This window comes from Sturnira hondurensis, unplaced genomic scaffold (genome assembly GCF_014824575.4).
Source record: "Sturnira hondurensis isolate 20B ecotype Veracruz unplaced genomic scaffold, ASM1482457v3 Scaffold0021354, whole genome shotgun sequence".
Classification (NCBI taxonomy): domain Eukaryota; kingdom Metazoa; phylum Chordata; class Mammalia; order Chiroptera; family Phyllostomidae; genus Sturnira; species Sturnira hondurensis.
The window spans coordinates 25,081,218-25,100,456 of record NW_028093985.1 but is presented as its reverse complement, the minus strand read 5'-3'; the positions used below and the strand labels follow the sequence as shown (position 1 = coordinate 25,100,456).

At 36.0% G+C, this 19,239-nt stretch overlaps 1 protein-coding gene and 1 non-coding gene across 15 annotated transcripts in view; both read right to left on the bottom strand.

The window, feature by feature from the left end:
- PPIP5K2 (diphosphoinositol pentakisphosphate kinase 2) overlaps positions 1–19,239 on the bottom strand; it is a 66,891-nt gene that overhangs the window by 16,370 nt on the left and 31,282 nt on the right. For all 14 annotated transcript variants that reach the window (XM_037032037.1, XM_037032039.1, XM_037032038.1 and 11 more), the window contains exons 18-24: positions 19,012–19,153; positions 17,960–18,183; positions 13,655–13,782; positions 12,969–13,083; positions 4,924–5,031; positions 4,717–4,833; positions 364–531 (exon numbers count right to left, since the gene is read on the bottom strand). In XM_037032037.1, coding sequence (XP_036887932.1) covers positions 364–531; positions 4,717–4,833; positions 4,924–5,031; positions 12,969–13,083; positions 13,655–13,782; positions 17,960–18,183; positions 19,012–19,153 — 1,002 coding nt within the window. The remainder of the gene's footprint in view (positions 1–363; positions 532–4,716; positions 4,834–4,923; positions 5,032–12,968; positions 13,084–13,654; positions 13,783–17,959; positions 18,184–19,011; positions 19,154–19,239) is intronic.
- Positions 7,713–7,870, bottom strand: LOC118977520 (U1 spliceosomal RNA). Its single transcript, XR_005064542.1, has one exon. It is a non-coding gene; the product is annotated as a U1 spliceosomal RNA (small nuclear RNA).

The following is a 19,239-nucleotide window of genomic DNA, read 5'->3' as shown; positions in this document are numbered from 1 at the left end:
TTGTTATTTTATTAGCTATTTAAATACTATTTTATTGGTTAGCATGACCATTAGCTTTAGTTAATTGTAGATCTTAATACAAAGGTAAATTTTTTAAGTATCTCATCAAATTTCCAAATTCCTATATTGATTTTTACAACCAGGCTAACAACTTAGAATTTCCTATCTCAATCTACAGTGTCACGGGAGTCAGTTGTTGCCGAAGCTTCCCTGGCCATTCCTCTTTACTTTTAACCAAAATCATTCCTGATCCATTATTCAAAAATTATGACTTGCTCCATGATTAAATCTGTATTTTCTTTTCTGTTTTATTAAAATAGTTAGTTTACTTTGTGAAAAACATGCTCTGACACATGCACTTACTTCGTTTGTAGCCATCTTCCTGGATCTCGGCAGTGGTGACTTCCTGTGTATATGAATTGGTTCTGATACCATAGGTTTGAATAATAGTACACCTCGATCAACCTCATCTTTTCTAGAAGTATGTGGTTCGTCATCGTTATCAATTTTAAAAGACCGCCTGCCTTCATTCTGTGGAAAAAGAACACAGCATTAAAAATTCAGATAAAAGAACAATCTCTTCTGATGAACAAATTGAACCACCAATTGGTATAGTCACTTAAAATACATTTGAAGAAACAAGTTTGTTTCTTCAAGTGAATTAATGGTAATTACACTCTTACAACAGCCTAGTATTATTCTAGGTATTATGCGACAAATAACAGAGTTTCTGACTTAAAAAACATATATACTCTATAGGAATTTATCTGAAGAAACTGGAAACACTAATTCAAAAGAACATAAGCAACCCTGTGATCACTGCAATGTTATTTAAAATCACAAAAATATGGAAGAGGCCCAAGTGTCCATAAGTAGATAAGTGAATAAAACAAATATGGGATATTTACAGAGTAGAATACAGCTTGGCCATAAAAAAAGAAGAAAGCTTTACCCTTTACAAGAGCAAAGGATGTACTCCAGGTCCATCCATGGATAGATATTCTCCAGATTCATCCATGGATCTATCCATCCATGGATGAATCTGGAGAACATTATGCTACGTGAAATAAGCCAGAGAAACAAATATCATATGATTTCACTCATATGTGGAATCTAATGAACAAACTGAACTAACAAGCAAAATGAAGACAGACTCATACACAGAGAGCAGATGACAGCCCAGGGGGAGGGATAGACTATGTTTAGGGGGTACAGAGATAGAGCAAAAAGGAACAAAGACTCAGGAATGTGGACATCAGTGCGGTGATCACAGTGTGGGAAGGACACAAGGGGGACAAATGGTAATGAAAGAAAAACAATAAAAATTTTTTTAAGGAAATACACATTCAAAAACAAATTGACTAATTAAATTCCATCAAATTCCCAAATAAATAAACACTATAATAAATAAAGTAAAAAAGTGTAGAGATTAGTTTTGTTATACAGGAATGGCATCAACTGAAGTACAATCTAAACTGCATCTGAATATATACATTTTATTTATTTTTAAAATAATTTTTACTTACTTATTTTTAATTTTTTATTGTTGTTCAAGTATAGTTGTCTCCATTTTCACCCCACCACCTTTTAGAATACTTGATTTCTACTCCAAAATTTTCAAACAAATGTGATGACTGCATATATAAATAACAATTATTTGATCACTTACTAAATATTTACTAAGTGGTCCCACGTGCCAGGACACAGATGAGTAAGACACAGTCCCAGATTGCAAGAATCTCATATTATATATAGTATAGGAGATAGATACATTTAAAAAAATCATACCAAATATTCATCTATAACAGAATGGGTAAATTGGGGCACAGTCATACAATAAACACACACTTTAAAGCAGTAAGAATGGACAAACTAGACTTCCGGCCAAGATGGAGGCGTAAGTGGAAACACTGTGCCCCCTCCCACAACTAAATTTAAAGACGGCAAAGTTTTAGAAACAAAAACGCAGCCAAAACAGTGAAAATTGAACTGTACAGAAGAAGTCCGACAACAACAAGCCACACAGACAGACTGGTAAGAGGGGCAGAGTGAGCGGCGGAGTGGGGTCGGGCTGGAAAGATCGTTGGGTCCGAGCAACCCAGGAGCGGAAGCTGAGGCAGTTGGTGGATCCCAGGAGTGGGTGGCGATGGGCGGACCCAGTGAGGGCACAGGGCGGCTGGCTGACTGCAGTCACACATTTGCGCGCAGATAAACCAAGCGAAGGAGCAAAGAGTGAGACAGAACACTCAGGCTAGGGCCTCAGCAATGGGAATTAGAGCTGGAAGTCACCAGCTGGAAAGACTTTCTCAGGGTCAAGGGGCTGGGAGAGGCTCCCAGGCCCACAGAGAGTTCGCTGGAGAGACCCACAGGGTCCTGGAGAGTACATAGGCCCACACACCGAGGAACCAGCACCAGAGGGGCCTAATTTGCTTGTGGGAAGCTGCAGAGGGGACAGAAATCTGAGAGTGGAACAGAGCAAAACTCCATTTTTTTCCCCCCACCCCTACATACAGTGTCACAACCCAATGACTGGGTCACCCAGCCCTGGTGAACACCTAAGGCTCCGCCCCTCAAACATAACAGGTGCGAACAGACCAAACATTATGACTCAAGAACAGCTCAAAGCCCCAGAGCCTATAATTCTAAGTGACCAAGAAATAGGCAACCTTTCAGATGCACAGTTTGAAACACTGATGATCAGGATGCTCATAGAACTGGTTGATTTTAGCCACAAATTAGAGGAACATATGGAGGCTAAACTAATTGAAATTAAGGGAAATGCACAGGAAACCAATAGTGATGGAAAGGAAAATGGGACTCAAATCAAGGGAGTGGACCAGAAGGAAGAAAGGAACAACCAAACAGAAAAGAAGGAAGAAACAAGAATTTAAAAAAATGAGGAGAGGCTTAGGAACCTCTAGGACATCTTTAGACATTCCAACATCCGAATTATAGGGGTACCAGAAGGGGAAAAGGAATAGCCATGAGTGGAAAACTTATTTGAACAAATAAGAAAGGAGAACTTTCCCAGTCTGGCAAAGGAAATAGACTTCCAGGAAATCCAGGAAGCACAGAGAGTCCCCAAAAAGTTGGACCCAAGAAGAAACACACCAAGGCACATCATAATTACATTAGCCAAGATTAAAATGAAGGAGAGAATTCTAGAAGCAGCAAGAGATAAGGGGACAGTCACCTACAAAGGAGTGCCCATCAGACTGTCAGCGGATTTCTCAAAAGAGACCTTACGGGCAAGAAGGGGCTGGACAGAAGTATTCTAAGTCATGAAATCCAAAGACCTACATCCAAGATTGCTCTATCCAGCAAAACTTTCATTCAGAATGGAAGGGCAGATAAAGTGCTTCTCAGATAAGGTCAAATTCAAGGAGTTCATCATCACCAAGCCCTTATTATATGAAATGTCAAAGGGACTTATCTAAGAAAAGGAAGATAAAAAAGATGAACAGTGAAAGGACAGCAAGCTCACAGTTATTAACAACCACACCTAAAACAAAAGCAAACTAAGAGGACAGCTAGATCAGGAGCAGAACCATAGAAATGGAGATCACATGGAGGGTTAGCAACAGGGGAGTGGGAGGAGGAAAAGGGGAGAGAAGGTACAGAGAATAAGTAGCATAGATGGTAGGTAGACAATAGACAGGGGGCAGGGCAGGAATACTATGGGAAATACAGAATGTAAAGAACTTGTGACACATGGACATGAACAAAAGGAGGGGAATGGTGGGAGAGGGATGTGCAGGGTGGAGGGGAGTGAAGGGGGGAATGGGACAACTGCAATGTCATAATCAATAAAATATATAAAAAGGAATGGACAAACTAAAACTAAATACAATTACATCAATGAATATCATAAACACAGACAAAAGAAGCCAAGCAGAAATAAGTAAATCCCTCATTAAACCAAGTGGTACAGAAAATAAAGAGAAAGGGAATGCCTTTAACGAAGGGATATCGAAAAACCTGGGACAATCAACATTTATCAAGTTACTCCATTACCAAAGTGGAATGGAGTAACACATTCCATTTATATTTAATAGAATCCTAGATGGAAACAAAAATGAAGAACAGAATAGATGAATCTCACAAACATAATGAAAGAAAAAAGCCAAACCCACTCTCCACCCCCCAGAAGCATTTATTTTGTTATTTCATATGCATAACATTAAAAGACAAGCAAAATTAACATATGATAATAGGTACATTTGGGGAGAAGACAGGGAGTTGTAATAAGAAAAGGGCATAATTGGGTCCTCTGGAATAATGATACTGTTCTATTTATGACTTGGCTGGTTGTTTTACAGTTGTGTTGATTTCACATATATCATTAACATACATATTTATGTAGTTCTATGAATATGTAATATTATTTAGTAAAAATGTTTAAACTGAGTACATGTTTAACTTTGTAAGGTTATTATAAAAATTAAATGCAATAATTCATGCCAAATGCTTACTACAGTGTTTAGCATGAATTAATCCTCAAGTAAAAGAACAACCAAAGCTCGTTTTTTATCTATTCTAAATGATAATAAAAGTCCAAAATAACCTATATAGAAGATAAAACTCTAATACACTTAAAATGTCCACCCAAATCATACTTTAAAAATGTAAACCATCTTGCCACAATATTAAATGCTTATAAAAACTTCATGAAAGGCTACAACTGCAGTGACCACGTACTGAGTGTTTCATATTTACCTCTCTTGAAGCTGGTCTATATCCATAGCCGGATGGTAGATTTTTATCTTCTTCACACCCTTTGGCTCCTGGACTAAAGTGTAATTCAACATGAAAGCGTTCCTCTGAGGAAAGATCCTAAACAGTATCACAGAACATTTTGAAAATGAGAAACTTCAAGCTATTTATTTACCTCGGGTAAAACATGAAAATCAAGAACTCTGTTACCTTATTAGGATCCTCATAAAGCATGATAACAATCTGAGTCATGTAGTTGAGTTCATTGACAACATTTAAATAATCCATAGCTCGTTTCCACTGTTCATCTTTTGACTCCTGAACAAAAAATATATGGAAAACATTTTCTCGTATTGTATTACATGAAAGCCACTTAATTTTCATTATGGTAGTTTACTCAATACTGAGTAATGGAAGTATATACTAATATGCACAAATCTTTCACAATAATTACTATATTTAAGTCTAAGTAAATTACCTAAGCTTAAGTAAATTATTTTAAAATTTTTTCATCAGAAGTATTAGAAACTATTGTGGTAACTTAAAAAGGACTTCCAGTCATTATGGCTGTTTACGTAAACACGGTACTGCTATCCTCCCACAACCACATCAAAATTACAAGTAAACTACAGAACAACCACCATTGAGAATCACCTGAAATCCAGCTGGACAGAAATCCTATCACTAAGGATATATAGAAGAAGCCACATCAAGACTGGTAGGAGGGGTGGAAACACAGAAAGGGCTGGCTCCGCACCCACATGTGGTGGTTAAAAGCCAGTAGAGGGGTATCTCAGCTGCAGAGGTTTGCCCCCAAGGAGCTTGAGGTCCCAGCCCCACACCAAGCTCCACAGGCCAAGGGTTTCAGTGCCTGGAAGACAAGTCCCCAAAACTTTTGCCTGTGAAAATCAGAAGGGACTATAGATGAGTGTAAATGAGGGCTTCTGGAATCCCGGGCATTCCTCTTCAAGGGCCCGGGCCTGGACTTACTCAGAATCAATGCCCCTGAGCTCCAGCACTGGGGCAGCAGCTTGAAACTCACTATGGACACAGAGGGGGAAAATTAATTGTCTGGCTTTGGGGTGAGGGCTGGAGGGGCAGCTTTCTGCTGGATAGACGAGTTGGCAGAGGGCACTGTTCTTTTCCTGAGTCTTCCCACCACAGCTGGCAGGCAGGCGCCATATCTTAGACACCATCAACACTGCTCAGCTCTGCTGATTCCCTGAGACCCCATCCCATCCAACTTTCAGGCCCACCCAAGCTGCTTCCAGTAGCTTTTCTATAAAAATGGCCTGTCTTGGCTCATGCTGCTGACTTTCCCAAATGCTCTCAAAGGTTCACAAACCCCAAGAAACAACATCTGGCATAGGCATGCCCTGTGCCTCTTGCTAGGTAGCCCCAGGGTTGGCACTAGTAGCAACAAGACTCAGTGGCAGTATGGCCCTTCCCAGGCACCTCCAAACCCAGCACATAAGCAGCCACCTTGGCCTGCACCTTTGGGGAAGCCCCAAAGCCAGCTGACCAGGTGGCCAACTTCAGACCATACCAAAACACCACCCAACCACCACCATGAATGACAGTCAAGTCAAGGAGCAGACTTGGCAGGCACCAGAGCCCTGCTAACGTGAGTTCTGCCCTGAGTAAGAGGCCCCTGCATAGCAGCTCCTCCTCTGTAGGCAGCCCAAATGGGGAGATAAGAAACATGTCCAAAATGAAGGGACAGGAGAAATCTCCAGAAAAAGAACTAAATAAAATGGAGGCAAGCAAACTACCAGATACAGAATTCAAAACAATGGTTATAGGGATGTTCAAGAAACTTAGTGAGAACTTCAACAGCATAAAGGACATATAAACCATAAAAAAAAAAGTAAGAAATGAAGAGCACAATAACTGAAATGAGGACTATACTGGAAAGAATCAACATCAGATTAGATGGAGAGGATCAAATCACTGATTTGGAAGACAAGGTAGCAGAAGACACTCAATCAGAGCAGCAAAAGAAAAAAGAATTTCAAAATGTGAAAAACATTTTTTTTTGTTTAAAAAACCTTTGTGACAATATCAGGCATAACAATATTCTTATATGGGTACCAGAAGAAGAGGGCAAGGGATTAAAAAGGTATTTGAAGAAATAATGACTGAAAACTTCTCTAAAGGAAAAGAACACACAAATCAGGAAGCACAAAGAGTCCCAAACAAGATGAATACAAAGGCCCATACCAAGACAAATCATAATTAAAATGCCAAAGGTTAAAGATAGAGAATTTAAAAGCAGCAAGTGAAAAGCAGTTAGTTACCTACAGGGGAGTTCCCATAAGACTGTCAGCAGATTTCTCAAAAGAAACTGTAGGCCAGATGGGATTGCTAGGAAATATTCAAAGTGATGAAAACATGGACCCAAACCAAGATTATTCTACCCTATTCAAACCTATCATTCAGAAGTGAAGGGCAGATAAAGAGCTTCCCAGACAAGAAAGAGCTAAAGGAGTTCCATCACCACCAAACTGTATTAAAAAGAAAAAATGAAAAAAATTATGAATAATAAGATGGCAATAAAGACCTATCTGGCAGCAATTACTTTAAATGCAAATGAATTGCATATTCTGACAAAAGACACAGGGTGGCTGAATGTTAAAAAAACAAGACCCTTATATATTCTGTCTGCAAAAGACCCACTTCAGAGACTTAAAGTAAGGGATGAAAAAAGATATTTCATGAAAACGGAAATTTTTTTTAAAAAGGTGGGTTAGCAATACTTACACCAGATAAAACAGACTTTTTAAAAAGATTTTATTTTTTTAAATTTATATTTAGAGAGAGAGGAAGGGAAGGAGAGAAACATCAATGTGTGGTTGCCTGTCATGTGCACCCAAGTGGGGACTCGGCCTGCAACCCAGGCATGTGCCCTGACTGGGAATCGAACCAGGGACACTTTGGTTCGCAGCCTGTGCTCAATCCACTGAGCTATGCCAGCCAGGGCTGAAAACAGACTTTTTTTCTAAGTATCAACACAGTTGCCTACTACCCACAAATTATGCAGTTGTATTTCCCACATTGGGGAAATTGCCGGGGTCATCACATCCAGAGAGCAATGGATAAACTTCACCCTGGGAAAACCACCTTCATGATCATGATATCTCCCTGACCAGGTATACATCAAAACAGACTTAATAAAAAGGCTGTAACAAGAGACAAAGAAGAACCCAGCAATTCCACTTCTGGGTATTTACCCACAGAAACCCAAAACACTAAATCAAAAATCTGACATATGCATCCATACGTTTACTGCAGCATTATTTATAATAGCTAAGATGTAGAAACAACCTAAGTGTCCATCAACAGATGAATGGATAAAGTGGTGCATATGTACTATAAAATATAATTCCCACATAAAAAAGTGAAATCTTGCCATCTGCAACAACATGGAGAGATCTAAAGGGTATCATGCAATGTGAAATAAGTTTGGCAAAGACAAGCACCGTATGATCTCACTTATATGTTCAAGCTAAAAAAAAAAAACAGAATAAATGAACAAATTGAATAGAAACAGACTCATAGATAAAGCGAACTGTTTGATGGTTGCCACTTGGGAGAGGGTTTGGTGGGGCTGGGTGAAAAAAGTGAAGGGATTAAGAAGCACAAATTGGTAGTTTCGGAACAGCCATGGGGACATCAGCAGAAGGAGGCATATGTAGATTCCATTATTATCACCATACCCACCACTTCTCAATCTTCCTTTAGATAATCCCTATCTTTAAACATGTAATCATAGAGTAGCAGAATTAAAAGGGATCTTAGAGAACATGTACTACACACATTCCAAGTAGAAAATTCTACCTGAAAAGATAAAACTACTCAAAGTCTAGAGTCTGTAGTCAATAGTCAACAGGGTCTACTTGGATTTCATGTACATCACAGACAACTTGTCTTCATCTGTCATAAACGTCACAAATATGTAAAAGTATCCAACACCTTTTGTATACAATAAGTAAATATATTTTTACTTTAGTATGGAATGTGCCTTTTTTAAGAAACAAAATTGGATACCCCCAAACCCAAACGTCCAAGACCACATGCTGATTACTTATTTTTAAAAATTTTAGCATATATTTCCTTTTAATTCAGACATTATACATTCCTAAGGAAGCATTCCCCTTTTAAAATTTTTAAAGGGCAAAGTTAAGCCAACATCATGTAATTTGTGTAATTATATGTATTCTTAGCTTCATTTCAACAAATGGCTGTTCACGTCTCTAAATGCTCTAATGTCAACCTAAGCAACACTCCAGAGCAAAAGCTGCATGTGTGTGTGTGTTGTCCATGGTTGGGTTGGAGACATGTGCAGAAATAAACAAATGTGTTTTTCCAAAATTGATGAGTAAAAACATAAACTAGCATAGCATTACTAAGTTTCACTAGACGATGAATCACTGTAAATGATTTAAATTAAGTACTAAACATTTTTAGTAGTTGAAAAGATCTGTTAGACTTTGTGATACTACATTAATAAGGACACTATTATCTAATTTAGTGTTACAGTTATTTTGCTGGTTTGTTTTAATGAACAGATAAAATTAAATAATATTTAGTAACATCCTCCTGAACACAATCAATATTAAAGAATTCATAAAAATATTTTTAAATTTAGGCTCACTAAATACTATATATTGCCTGAAATGCTGCTTACAATCTTGTTTCCTTAACAAAACTTTTTAAAAAATCTACTATGGAGTGATAGATTTTATTCAGTCCACATTGAAAAATCAAAACTTTCCAACTGGGAAGATACTGAATAAGGTTTTAAGTCTATTAGTTATAGGGTCTGATAAGGACAATATGGGTTGGGGTGATTACAGTTAAAATAAATTAAATTAAAAAAACAGAAAACAGGACATCATTTTGGTACACAGTTTAATTTTTACTTTAGTAAATGCATTTAACTTTTTAATTTTGGAAGCACTGATTTTTACAAGAATGGAGTTAATTCACTTTTGTTTTTTAGAAACACAGCCAAAAACAACGTATACTCAAGAAGCCCTGGTTCTAATTGCCACCACCTTAGTTCAAACTATACCACCTGTCTTTAGATCACTGTGCCAACTTCCTAGCTGGTTTCCTTATATCCACTCCCACTTATGTATTGTTTACACAGTAACCAAACACACTTACTTCCCTGCTTAAAGCTTTTCATTGGCTTCCATCCCCTTAGGATGCCCAAGGCACTGGCTTTCCAAACTTACCCACTGCCATTTATCCATCACTCATCATTATGTTCCAACCACAGGCTTTCAATTGGTTCCTACACCCTACACATTCTTTCCATCTTCTAAATAAGTGCAAAAGGGTCAAAAGGGCACCGTGTAAGAGATATATCCCTCCTTTCAAAAACAATTCCATCATTACTACTGAATATATAATCCCTTGCCTTGCTAATTACAAGTCATTTTTCTTCACTCACTATTTGTGTTATTAAAGCTCCACTAATCTACATATGTTGCAAGGGATGTCACTTTGCACTCCTTGTGACAAAGAAGAAACCAAAACAAAAAGAACATATGAATGGGAAATCTACAGGAAGAGAACTCTGAAATAGTCTTTGGACAACTTGGATAATCGCTACTCATCAAGGCCCAATAATAAGATAAACTAAGAATCAAGAGACATATACCAAATCTTCTTTACATATTTTACAGCCTTTTATTTAAAAAGTACAAAAAAAACAAAACTGAATTTTCTTTTAAAGATTACTTTTTGAAAATAGATGTACACATGTGTGTATACCAGTATATGCATAGAAAATTAATGAAAAATTCTTATATTTTGCTAATTTAGATTATGGTTGAAGAGATATTTTGATACATAGTAGAACTGACATTGTATTCTAGATAATCTGTGGTTTGACTATGCTGAGAAAGGGGATATTAAAACTTAGGTCTCTTTAATACAGATTGGTTCCATTGCCAATCCCTAAAATGTTATTTTATTTGCTCAAACACTCCTTTGTTGTCTTATCAACAGCCATTACATCAGCTATCATTAATATATTTGCATCCCAACTCCATATATTCAACCTCAAACTCTGCCCTCACATATGAACATTGTACTGGTTATCTTCACTTAACTAGCCTACTAGTTCCTCAAACTCAACCTAAAACTAAACTCATTGCCCTCCTAGTATCTGATCTTCCTCCCACTTGTTTCTTATCCCAGTGAATGATGAGATCATCTACCAAGTTAACCACATTAACATATGGGAACCTTTCCTGACTCTTTCCTTTCTCATCTTCAGTACCTATAATCGCTAGTAGGGCCTTGAGGAGAATGTGTGTGAAAGTTAAGGGATCTCCTTCTGCCTGTCATAAACTATGAGAGGAGAGAGATAAGCTACAGGGCAATTGTTAACTATAAAGGAGGCAAGATTTCCTGGGTTAAAAAAATACAACTGGTTCTCATTCCCTGCCTCTCCAGAGAGCAAACAATGCTATAATTAAAAGTAGCAGTAGTTTCTAGGAAAAAAGGAAACATAAGAATCTGTCTCGGAAACATGGATGCAATGTTAAAAACATTTTCTAAGACCTCAGAAAGATTTAAAAAGATGCTTCATGGATGTTTCAAAGACACAAAAGGCTTTTCCAGGATCTAATGAGCATATTTTTCAGATGCTCACTATTAAGCAATAAGGATTGCTGAGTGCTGTCCCTCAGTAATCACACTGAGAGCCCAACACAGAAGAGAGCTTATCCTTAAGGAATCTGTGGGACTTGTTTAATGAATTGGTTACTATTTTGTCTTATTTATGCATTATGTATGCACTTTTACACTGTCTTGAACTAGAAATAAATAAAACTTTGGATCCCAAACTTCCTTGGGCAGGAAGTAGGTTGAAGAAAATTACTGAGCTGCAAATACGAACTACATTTTATGAAAAAGGGATGGCCTAGATGGAGTAATCAAAAATCCAAAGCATGTAGCCACACGTTATTGTATGCAACTCCCTGGTGGTAAGTCAGAGCCCCGATTAAGGAATGGGAACATGTACCAATGTACACTTCATATTTGCTATGGACCAGTGACTACAGTGCACTTTCTGTTCCTCCCTCTTTTGGAAAGGTTATCTACAGCAATAATGCTATGCCTGTCCCACCACTGTGTTGGGTGTTTGAAGGGCAGATAATTGGTCTCTTTAGTTCACAGGTCTTTGAATTAAGACTGAATGCTCTTGAGCACTCAAGAATATGTGTCCAAGGAGCCCGCTCCACATTTAGACCTGATTTAGATGATGAGAAGCTGGATGTCAAGTTTATGCTGTCAAGAATTAAGACTGAGGGAATAGTGGAGAGGTTAAGTGAATTCTGCATGTGGGAGTAATACGGATTGTGTGGCCAGTGGACATAATAGATTGTTTTCCAAAGATGGCCACCACCACAATATAACCAATCCCAAGTACGCATCTTGCAAATGTGATAGTGACACTCCATTCACCCTGCCAGTGTGAGTCCATTTCCGCTCCCTTTTAACCGGGATGAACTTCTGGACTGCCTCAACACATAAAGCTCACTGGAAGTGATGCTATCTTTCCATAAGTTGGATCAGAAAAATGCCATGCACTTTCACCTTGTTCCCTTAGGAAGCTTACTTTCGGAACTCGGCTGCTATGTTTTGAGGAAGCAGGTCACATGAAGAGGCAGGTATAGGTATCATGTCAAACAACCCCAGTCAAGGTCCCAGCTGACAGCCAGCAGCAGGCAGCAGACACGAGCAGGGAACTCTGAGATGGTTTGAGCCCCAGCCACTGTCTGACTGCAACTTCGAGAGAGAGCCAAAATAAAAATGCCTAAATGGTCATAGTCAACCCTCTAAACTGTGAGAGAGAAAAATGACTGTGGTTGTTTTAAGCCAATGAACTTTGGTGCAAATTACAGTGGATAAAAGGCACAATATCCAACTAAACACCAAGTCCTATGAATTCTAATCCCTAAATAACTCAAATTCATCAGCTTCTTTTTATCTCACTGCCACCAGCCTATAACACCACTTAAAATATTTTGTATCACTGTTGTTAAATGGTTATTCTCCAATGTAAAAGAAAATGTCTCTATCCCCAACCTCTAGCACAGTCCTTAGTATATAGTAGGCCCTTGACAAATGACAGTAAATAATAAATTATTAAAATTACACAGTGAAAGCAGTGTTAGTGATTTAATTACAAAATCAACATATTTGTTAAGTAGATTGGAATAACTCATTCTACTTACGTTGCATAAGGCACCATAACGAAGAATAGATAGTAGAGAATGTACATGACTTTCACTAGTGAAATATAATCTGGTACGGACATGACGTTCAGGAGACAGAACACCCCTGGAATACCTAAAATTAAAAGCAGACAATGTTAAAACATAACCATACAGTCAAAACTTGTCAAGTACTAAAATTATTATGTAAAAGGGAATTAATCTTACTACAGGTAAAAAACCATAATAAGTAAATCTATCAGTCTCTCCACTAGAATTAAGGAATTATCTTAGTAGATATTCCTTTATCATGAAAATAACTGGAACTAATTGGGACCTCTAAGATTAGCCAGAGAGTTAATATTAGTCAAGTTCACTGTCAACAGGTCATTGTAGCTCCTTTACTAATAATGACAGAGGTCAGAGTCCTAAAGAAGCTCACAGATATTTATGCTGCTGAATGAGATACATGCTGAATACTGTGAATAATGAAATACATTCCCTTTCCCTTTCACTTCAGTTCTCCCTGATTTGGAGAGAAAAAGAACCCTGGTTGGAAGTTAACTGCTGGGAATACCTAGGCCATCCTTATTTTCGGTGTGCCAAATGACACACTCCTGATTTCACAGGAAAACTAAAAAGTGATTTAGATTTGAAGTATGCAAAAATAGATGCCTATAAATTTAAATACCAGTAGAGTTTCTTACACAGGATGGAGTTTATTTACAGTGTCATCATCTTGTGTCCTCTGAAGGTCTGAGCGAATTTTTCTAACTAGAGGAGTACAGTAGCCTTTGGCAATCTCCAGTTTTTCAGCTTTGGTTATTCCATATTCCTGAGCAGAAAATACATGATATTAGACAAAAGGGTATAATGCCAAAGAGCTTTAACAAATGTACTACTAAATTAAAGAACTCTAATAAGCCTTTTTTGAGCACTATACAAATTCAAGTTTACCTGTCTGCTATTGTATAAGTATACTATACCCAAAGCTATTAAGTGTAATTGAAAGAATTTTTGGTGGAAATAAAAAAACAAGTAATTTCTGAAGAGGGAGAATGAATAGATTAATGTAATCTTTATGGGGTGTAGTTCCACTCAATTGGCAAGTTTTAAATGTAGAAACAACCCTAAAAGAAAGGTGTATTAAGGACATAAACACTAAAGCACAGAACAAATAGTCAAGAAACATATGAAAAAATATAAATAAAAAAGTGAGATTTCTGTCTATTCAAGTATCAAAAATTAAGATGGCTAACAAATTGTTAAAAATACTTGGCCAATGATTTTAAAGTTTTAATTAGTGGTGAGCAAAAAATGCCATGAAATTATCAAATTTCATGATGTCTATAGTTACTCTAGGTTAATTAAATTTATAATGAGAAATTATAATATGAAGTATCAAGAAAACATATTAACTGTGATCATAATTGTGATAAAAATTACAAGTCAAAGGGGTAAACAGAAAAGATGGTCAGATAGGAGAAAAGAAAAATCTGTAATGAGTGCGTAGATGGAATGATGGGAAAAAGGAAGAGGGCAGAAAGTGAGGTGGGGAGGACAGAGAGGGAAAGAAGAGAAAGCAGAGAGAAGGAGAATGAAATAGGCATACTCTCTTTCCGAGGATGATCTGGGACACCTTAATTTAAAGGCTACTTCCTGCTACCAGGTACTTCCTAAAAGGCTGAACATAAATATGAATACCAGACCTCAAGACTGCGTAGTAAAGAAAACGCTGATTGATTACAGATGGAAGACTTATGAAAACGAAACTTCTTGGGGTCATTTCCTATAAAATAAAGCTTTGTTGGTTCAATAATTTAGCCAACACAGGCAACTGTGAATTAGGTATACAAAAGGTATGTAAATGTAATTGTGTGTGTATAAGAAAACAAATAAAAATGCTAGAATTAAAAATCATCAGGGAAAATGTTGTTGCTGGCGAGGCACAAGGAAATAGATGCTCTCAAGCACTGCTTATCTGGAAAAAAATTGGTAAAAGATTTCTGAAGCTACAGAAATAGTCTTGAATATGTATAAGGGTTTAACTGTTAAGAAGAATGAAAGAAAATTTAAAAATCCAGATTTCCAAATACACAACGTGGTAAATAAGTTATTATTATATCACACCATTCAGTCATTAGGAATAATGATGTATATATAGCTTTACTGATATGAAAAGTTCTCGATCCTAAGAAAAAAAATCAGGTTATAAAACATTATGCTTTTCCTGGTTCTATTTTTACAAAGAATACATCACTTAAATACACACACACACACACACACACAGAGGGTGTGTATATTTATATAAAATTTATATATATTTAAGTACACATATATATGTATATATATAAATTTAAAAGAAAAATTGTATCTGCATGAATTTAAGGGCAAAGGCCTTTAAAAAATTTCCAAAACATTAAAATGTTTTTCTCTAGTTGGTAATGTCATAGTAACTGTTTTTTCCTTTATCTACATTTATTATAATTTTTCTTATATTACTTCTATACTAAAAATAATTTATCACTTCAACAGTGACATGTTCATCTGCCACCACCAACTAGGACAAAAATTATGTTATATATTCAAGTTCTCATATGTTATTAACAATGTTTCTGCCATAAATAGAAGTGATAAAAATAACATAGTCTTTTCAGACTATCTGAAAGCTTATTATATGATGATATTTAATGAAAGTATCTTTGGACTTTATATGGCAATCCTATCATAAAGCCTCTGTATTTCATAATCTACAAATAACTAAAGAAGTTGTCTTTGAATTTCAGTAAGTATGTGCTATCTCAGAAGAGAATCTTAACACCAAATTTAGTCTTTAGATGTTCTTTATCTATTGTCATACCACCACGATTATTTTAAAGTATCATTTTTAAACGATGGCTTGTATTTTCTGAGCATTGAGACTGGTTAAAAAATAAAAAGCAAAAATACCTATCACAATTAAATGTAGTTTAACTCTTAAGATAACTAAAAATAAGCCTTAACTGTCAAAATTAAGCTTAGATACGATTTGAATTACCTAATTTGCATTGCATAGATACATGAATTCAATATAAGAGTGGAAATATATTTTTTAATCCTCACCCAAGAACATGTTTAATGGTTTTAGAGAGAGAGAAAAGGGGAGGGGGAGAGAGGAGAAAGAGAGAGACAGAGAGAGGGACATACAGATAGACATTGATGCGAGGAACACTGATTGGTTGCCTCGAAAATGTACCCCAACCAGAAATCGAACCTGTAATCTAGGTATGTACTCTGATCAGGGATTGAACCCACAACCTTTCGGCACATGATATAACATTCCCACCAACTGACCACCCAGACAAGGATGGAAACAAACTTTTACAGATAGAGAGCGACACTTTGTACACCAGAACACATGTATATACACTTCTCTTGCACAGACAGTGATAGTCTCTTAATCTAAATTAATATATTCTAACCAAGTCAAAATTTCACACAATTGACCCAGCCATCAAGTCTCTAGGCTTGAAATATTCTTTATTTGCATGAGAACTATCCCTTTATCCACTGGGGACACACTCCAAGACCCCAAGTGGATGCCTGAAAATAGTACCAAACCCTTTGTATATCCCCTATACATACATACCTATGATAATAAAGTCTAATTTATAAGTTAGGCACAATGAGAAATTAACAAGAACTAATAATAAAATATAACAATTATAACAATAATACTATAATAAATGTTACGTGAATGTGGTCTCTGTCAAAATACCTTATTGTACTGTGCTCACCTTTTCATTTAAAGGAAGCACTACACACTTTTCTTTGGTATACCTGAATTGCCAGCATCACTACCCTTTTACTTTGGGACCATTATTAAGTAATATAAGGATTGCAGGAACACAAACACTGCAATGCAGTGACAGTGGATAACTGAGACACCTACTAAATGACTCTTGGGTAGGCAGCAGATACAGTGTGGATATGCTGGACAAAGAGGTAATTCACATCCTGGGCAGAAGTGAGTGGGACAGCACGAGATTTCGGCATGCTACTCATAACAGTACACAGTTTAAAACTTATGAAATACTCATTTCTGAAATTGTCCATTTAATATTTCTGGACCATAGCTGACCACAGATGACTAAAGGCATAGAAAGTAAACCACCGCAGATAAGGGTGGACTACTGTATGTAAAATTTTCATTTTTTTCTACTTCAAACTATAGTTTCATTACAATTACTATAAATGTATTTATAATTCTAAATTATTTGTCCAGGGATTGAAAATGCCTACATTTTGTCCATGGCTTTGGATTTATGAAGTCTGAAAACAAAGCAAAATAATATTAGTGAACTGAATTCAAGATTCCATTTAAAAAGTAGAAATCTCAAGTTTCTGCCACAATTAGGAGTATCAAACCCAAAAGTTAGGAAGGTAAATCCCAAGTTGTCCTCTCTTTAATTCATAATCTCTGAACTTCAAGAAAGTGTATAAAAAGACCTCTACTTTTAAAGTTATTAATGTACCAAATTATGAATTTACTCAAAGTAAGATTTTGATTCCTGGAAGCTTAGGCATAATATTGTCAGAAGATTCCCAAGATTTCAAAGTTAAATAGTTTATCAAAGAAAAATAATTTTGGAGATGTCTTCATATAAGTTATCAGGCTATTGTAAAATTTAGTGTAATAGTATTAAAGGACAATTATTGTCATACAGATGCAGAACAGGTGAGCATTACAAATTAACTTTAAAAGATACAAATTATGTTTCAAATCCTTCTTAACCATTCTAATCTTTAGTGTTTTTCAGATTACAATTCTTTAAAATTTTCTTTATAAATATTAAAGTTACAAGGAGATTGTGAGAAATTTCTTCTGCTATGTAAGCAATATACTGGAAATACATACACACAAATTAGAAGAAATTATTTAAAATCCCACAAGTTTGTAATGCTCACCTGACAGACATTTACAAAACGTCTATTGGATACTGTAAGAAAACTGATTGCTAGGAACTACCTACCTGAGGGATAACAATATCTGCTAATGCCTTCGAAAGCCTATATAGTTCCATTGTATTTTCTAATTTCAAGGAACCGTTATGCTGGACATCATACTTTATACAGTCATATATGTCAGGGATTTTACTAATGTCGTATCTTCCATTCTTTGTTTTAAAGTCTTTCTCCAACTTGGACCATCTACGTAGCATAAGCTCTAATGTTTCACTATGGTAAAGCTGAATATCTAAAACAACATAAAATGTTTTAGTAAATTAAAATTAAAAAATCATATATGCTAACAGTTGATAATCAGAATCTTTTTTGAATGTCAAAGATAAAATTGTTAAGAAGCTAGGAAATGTTTCCATAGGCATATAATAACAGCTGATCATCAGAAACATCTTTTAATGCCAAAGGTAAAACTGTTAAGTTAGGAAATGTTCCATAGGCATATACAATTAACAACCACGGATTTTTGTAGACTTGAATAAAGGTATCAATACATCGGTTAAAAACTGGGTTTATAAAAGACTTTTCTGTATGTCATACACTTCAATAACAACAACATTTTCAACATACATTTTCAATTCTGAATTTTAAATTATTTTAACTAGATTATTATTTACTATTTTTATTAGAGCCACATAACTAACAGAATACACAGCCATTACCAGAAAGAAACCTTAAAAATGATACGGTTCAAAGGATCCACTTTCGCTAGCAAGCAATCCAAGATTCTTAAGTTGCCCAAGTTATTAATCAAGCCAGTCTCAGAGCCAGAGCCCACATTGCCTTCCTGGTACTTGTACATTCCTATCATGCTGCCTATGTGCCGTTCTGCTAGCTATATGGCAATGCTACAGAATTAACCAAAAAAAATGTTTTATCTTTTTCATGCTATAATAGAAAAAAAAGCAACTATAACTTAACTATGTATTATTTCGTTGGATATAATTCATACATATACATAAAGCTTTATTTCTTAAGTTAGTGCATCTTATTTTTAAATGTTTGCAGTAACTGAGTAGTAATTTTTATTTGTTTTATGTTCTAAGAAAAACATAGTATTTACCTGATGATTTGGGATCTTCCATGCGATGTCTGATTTGAGAAGTCAAACTTTGTATCAAGGAATAAACTTTGTCACAGGTCTTCACAGGGTTTTTAATTAAATGCATTGATTTAATAAGAGAAATGCTTCCAGATGGAGTAAGCTACAAATGGGTAAAGTATGTATTTTACATCTATTTATGCACAATTGCCCAAGAGAACAATAAACAGAATTTCCCAATAGCTGAAG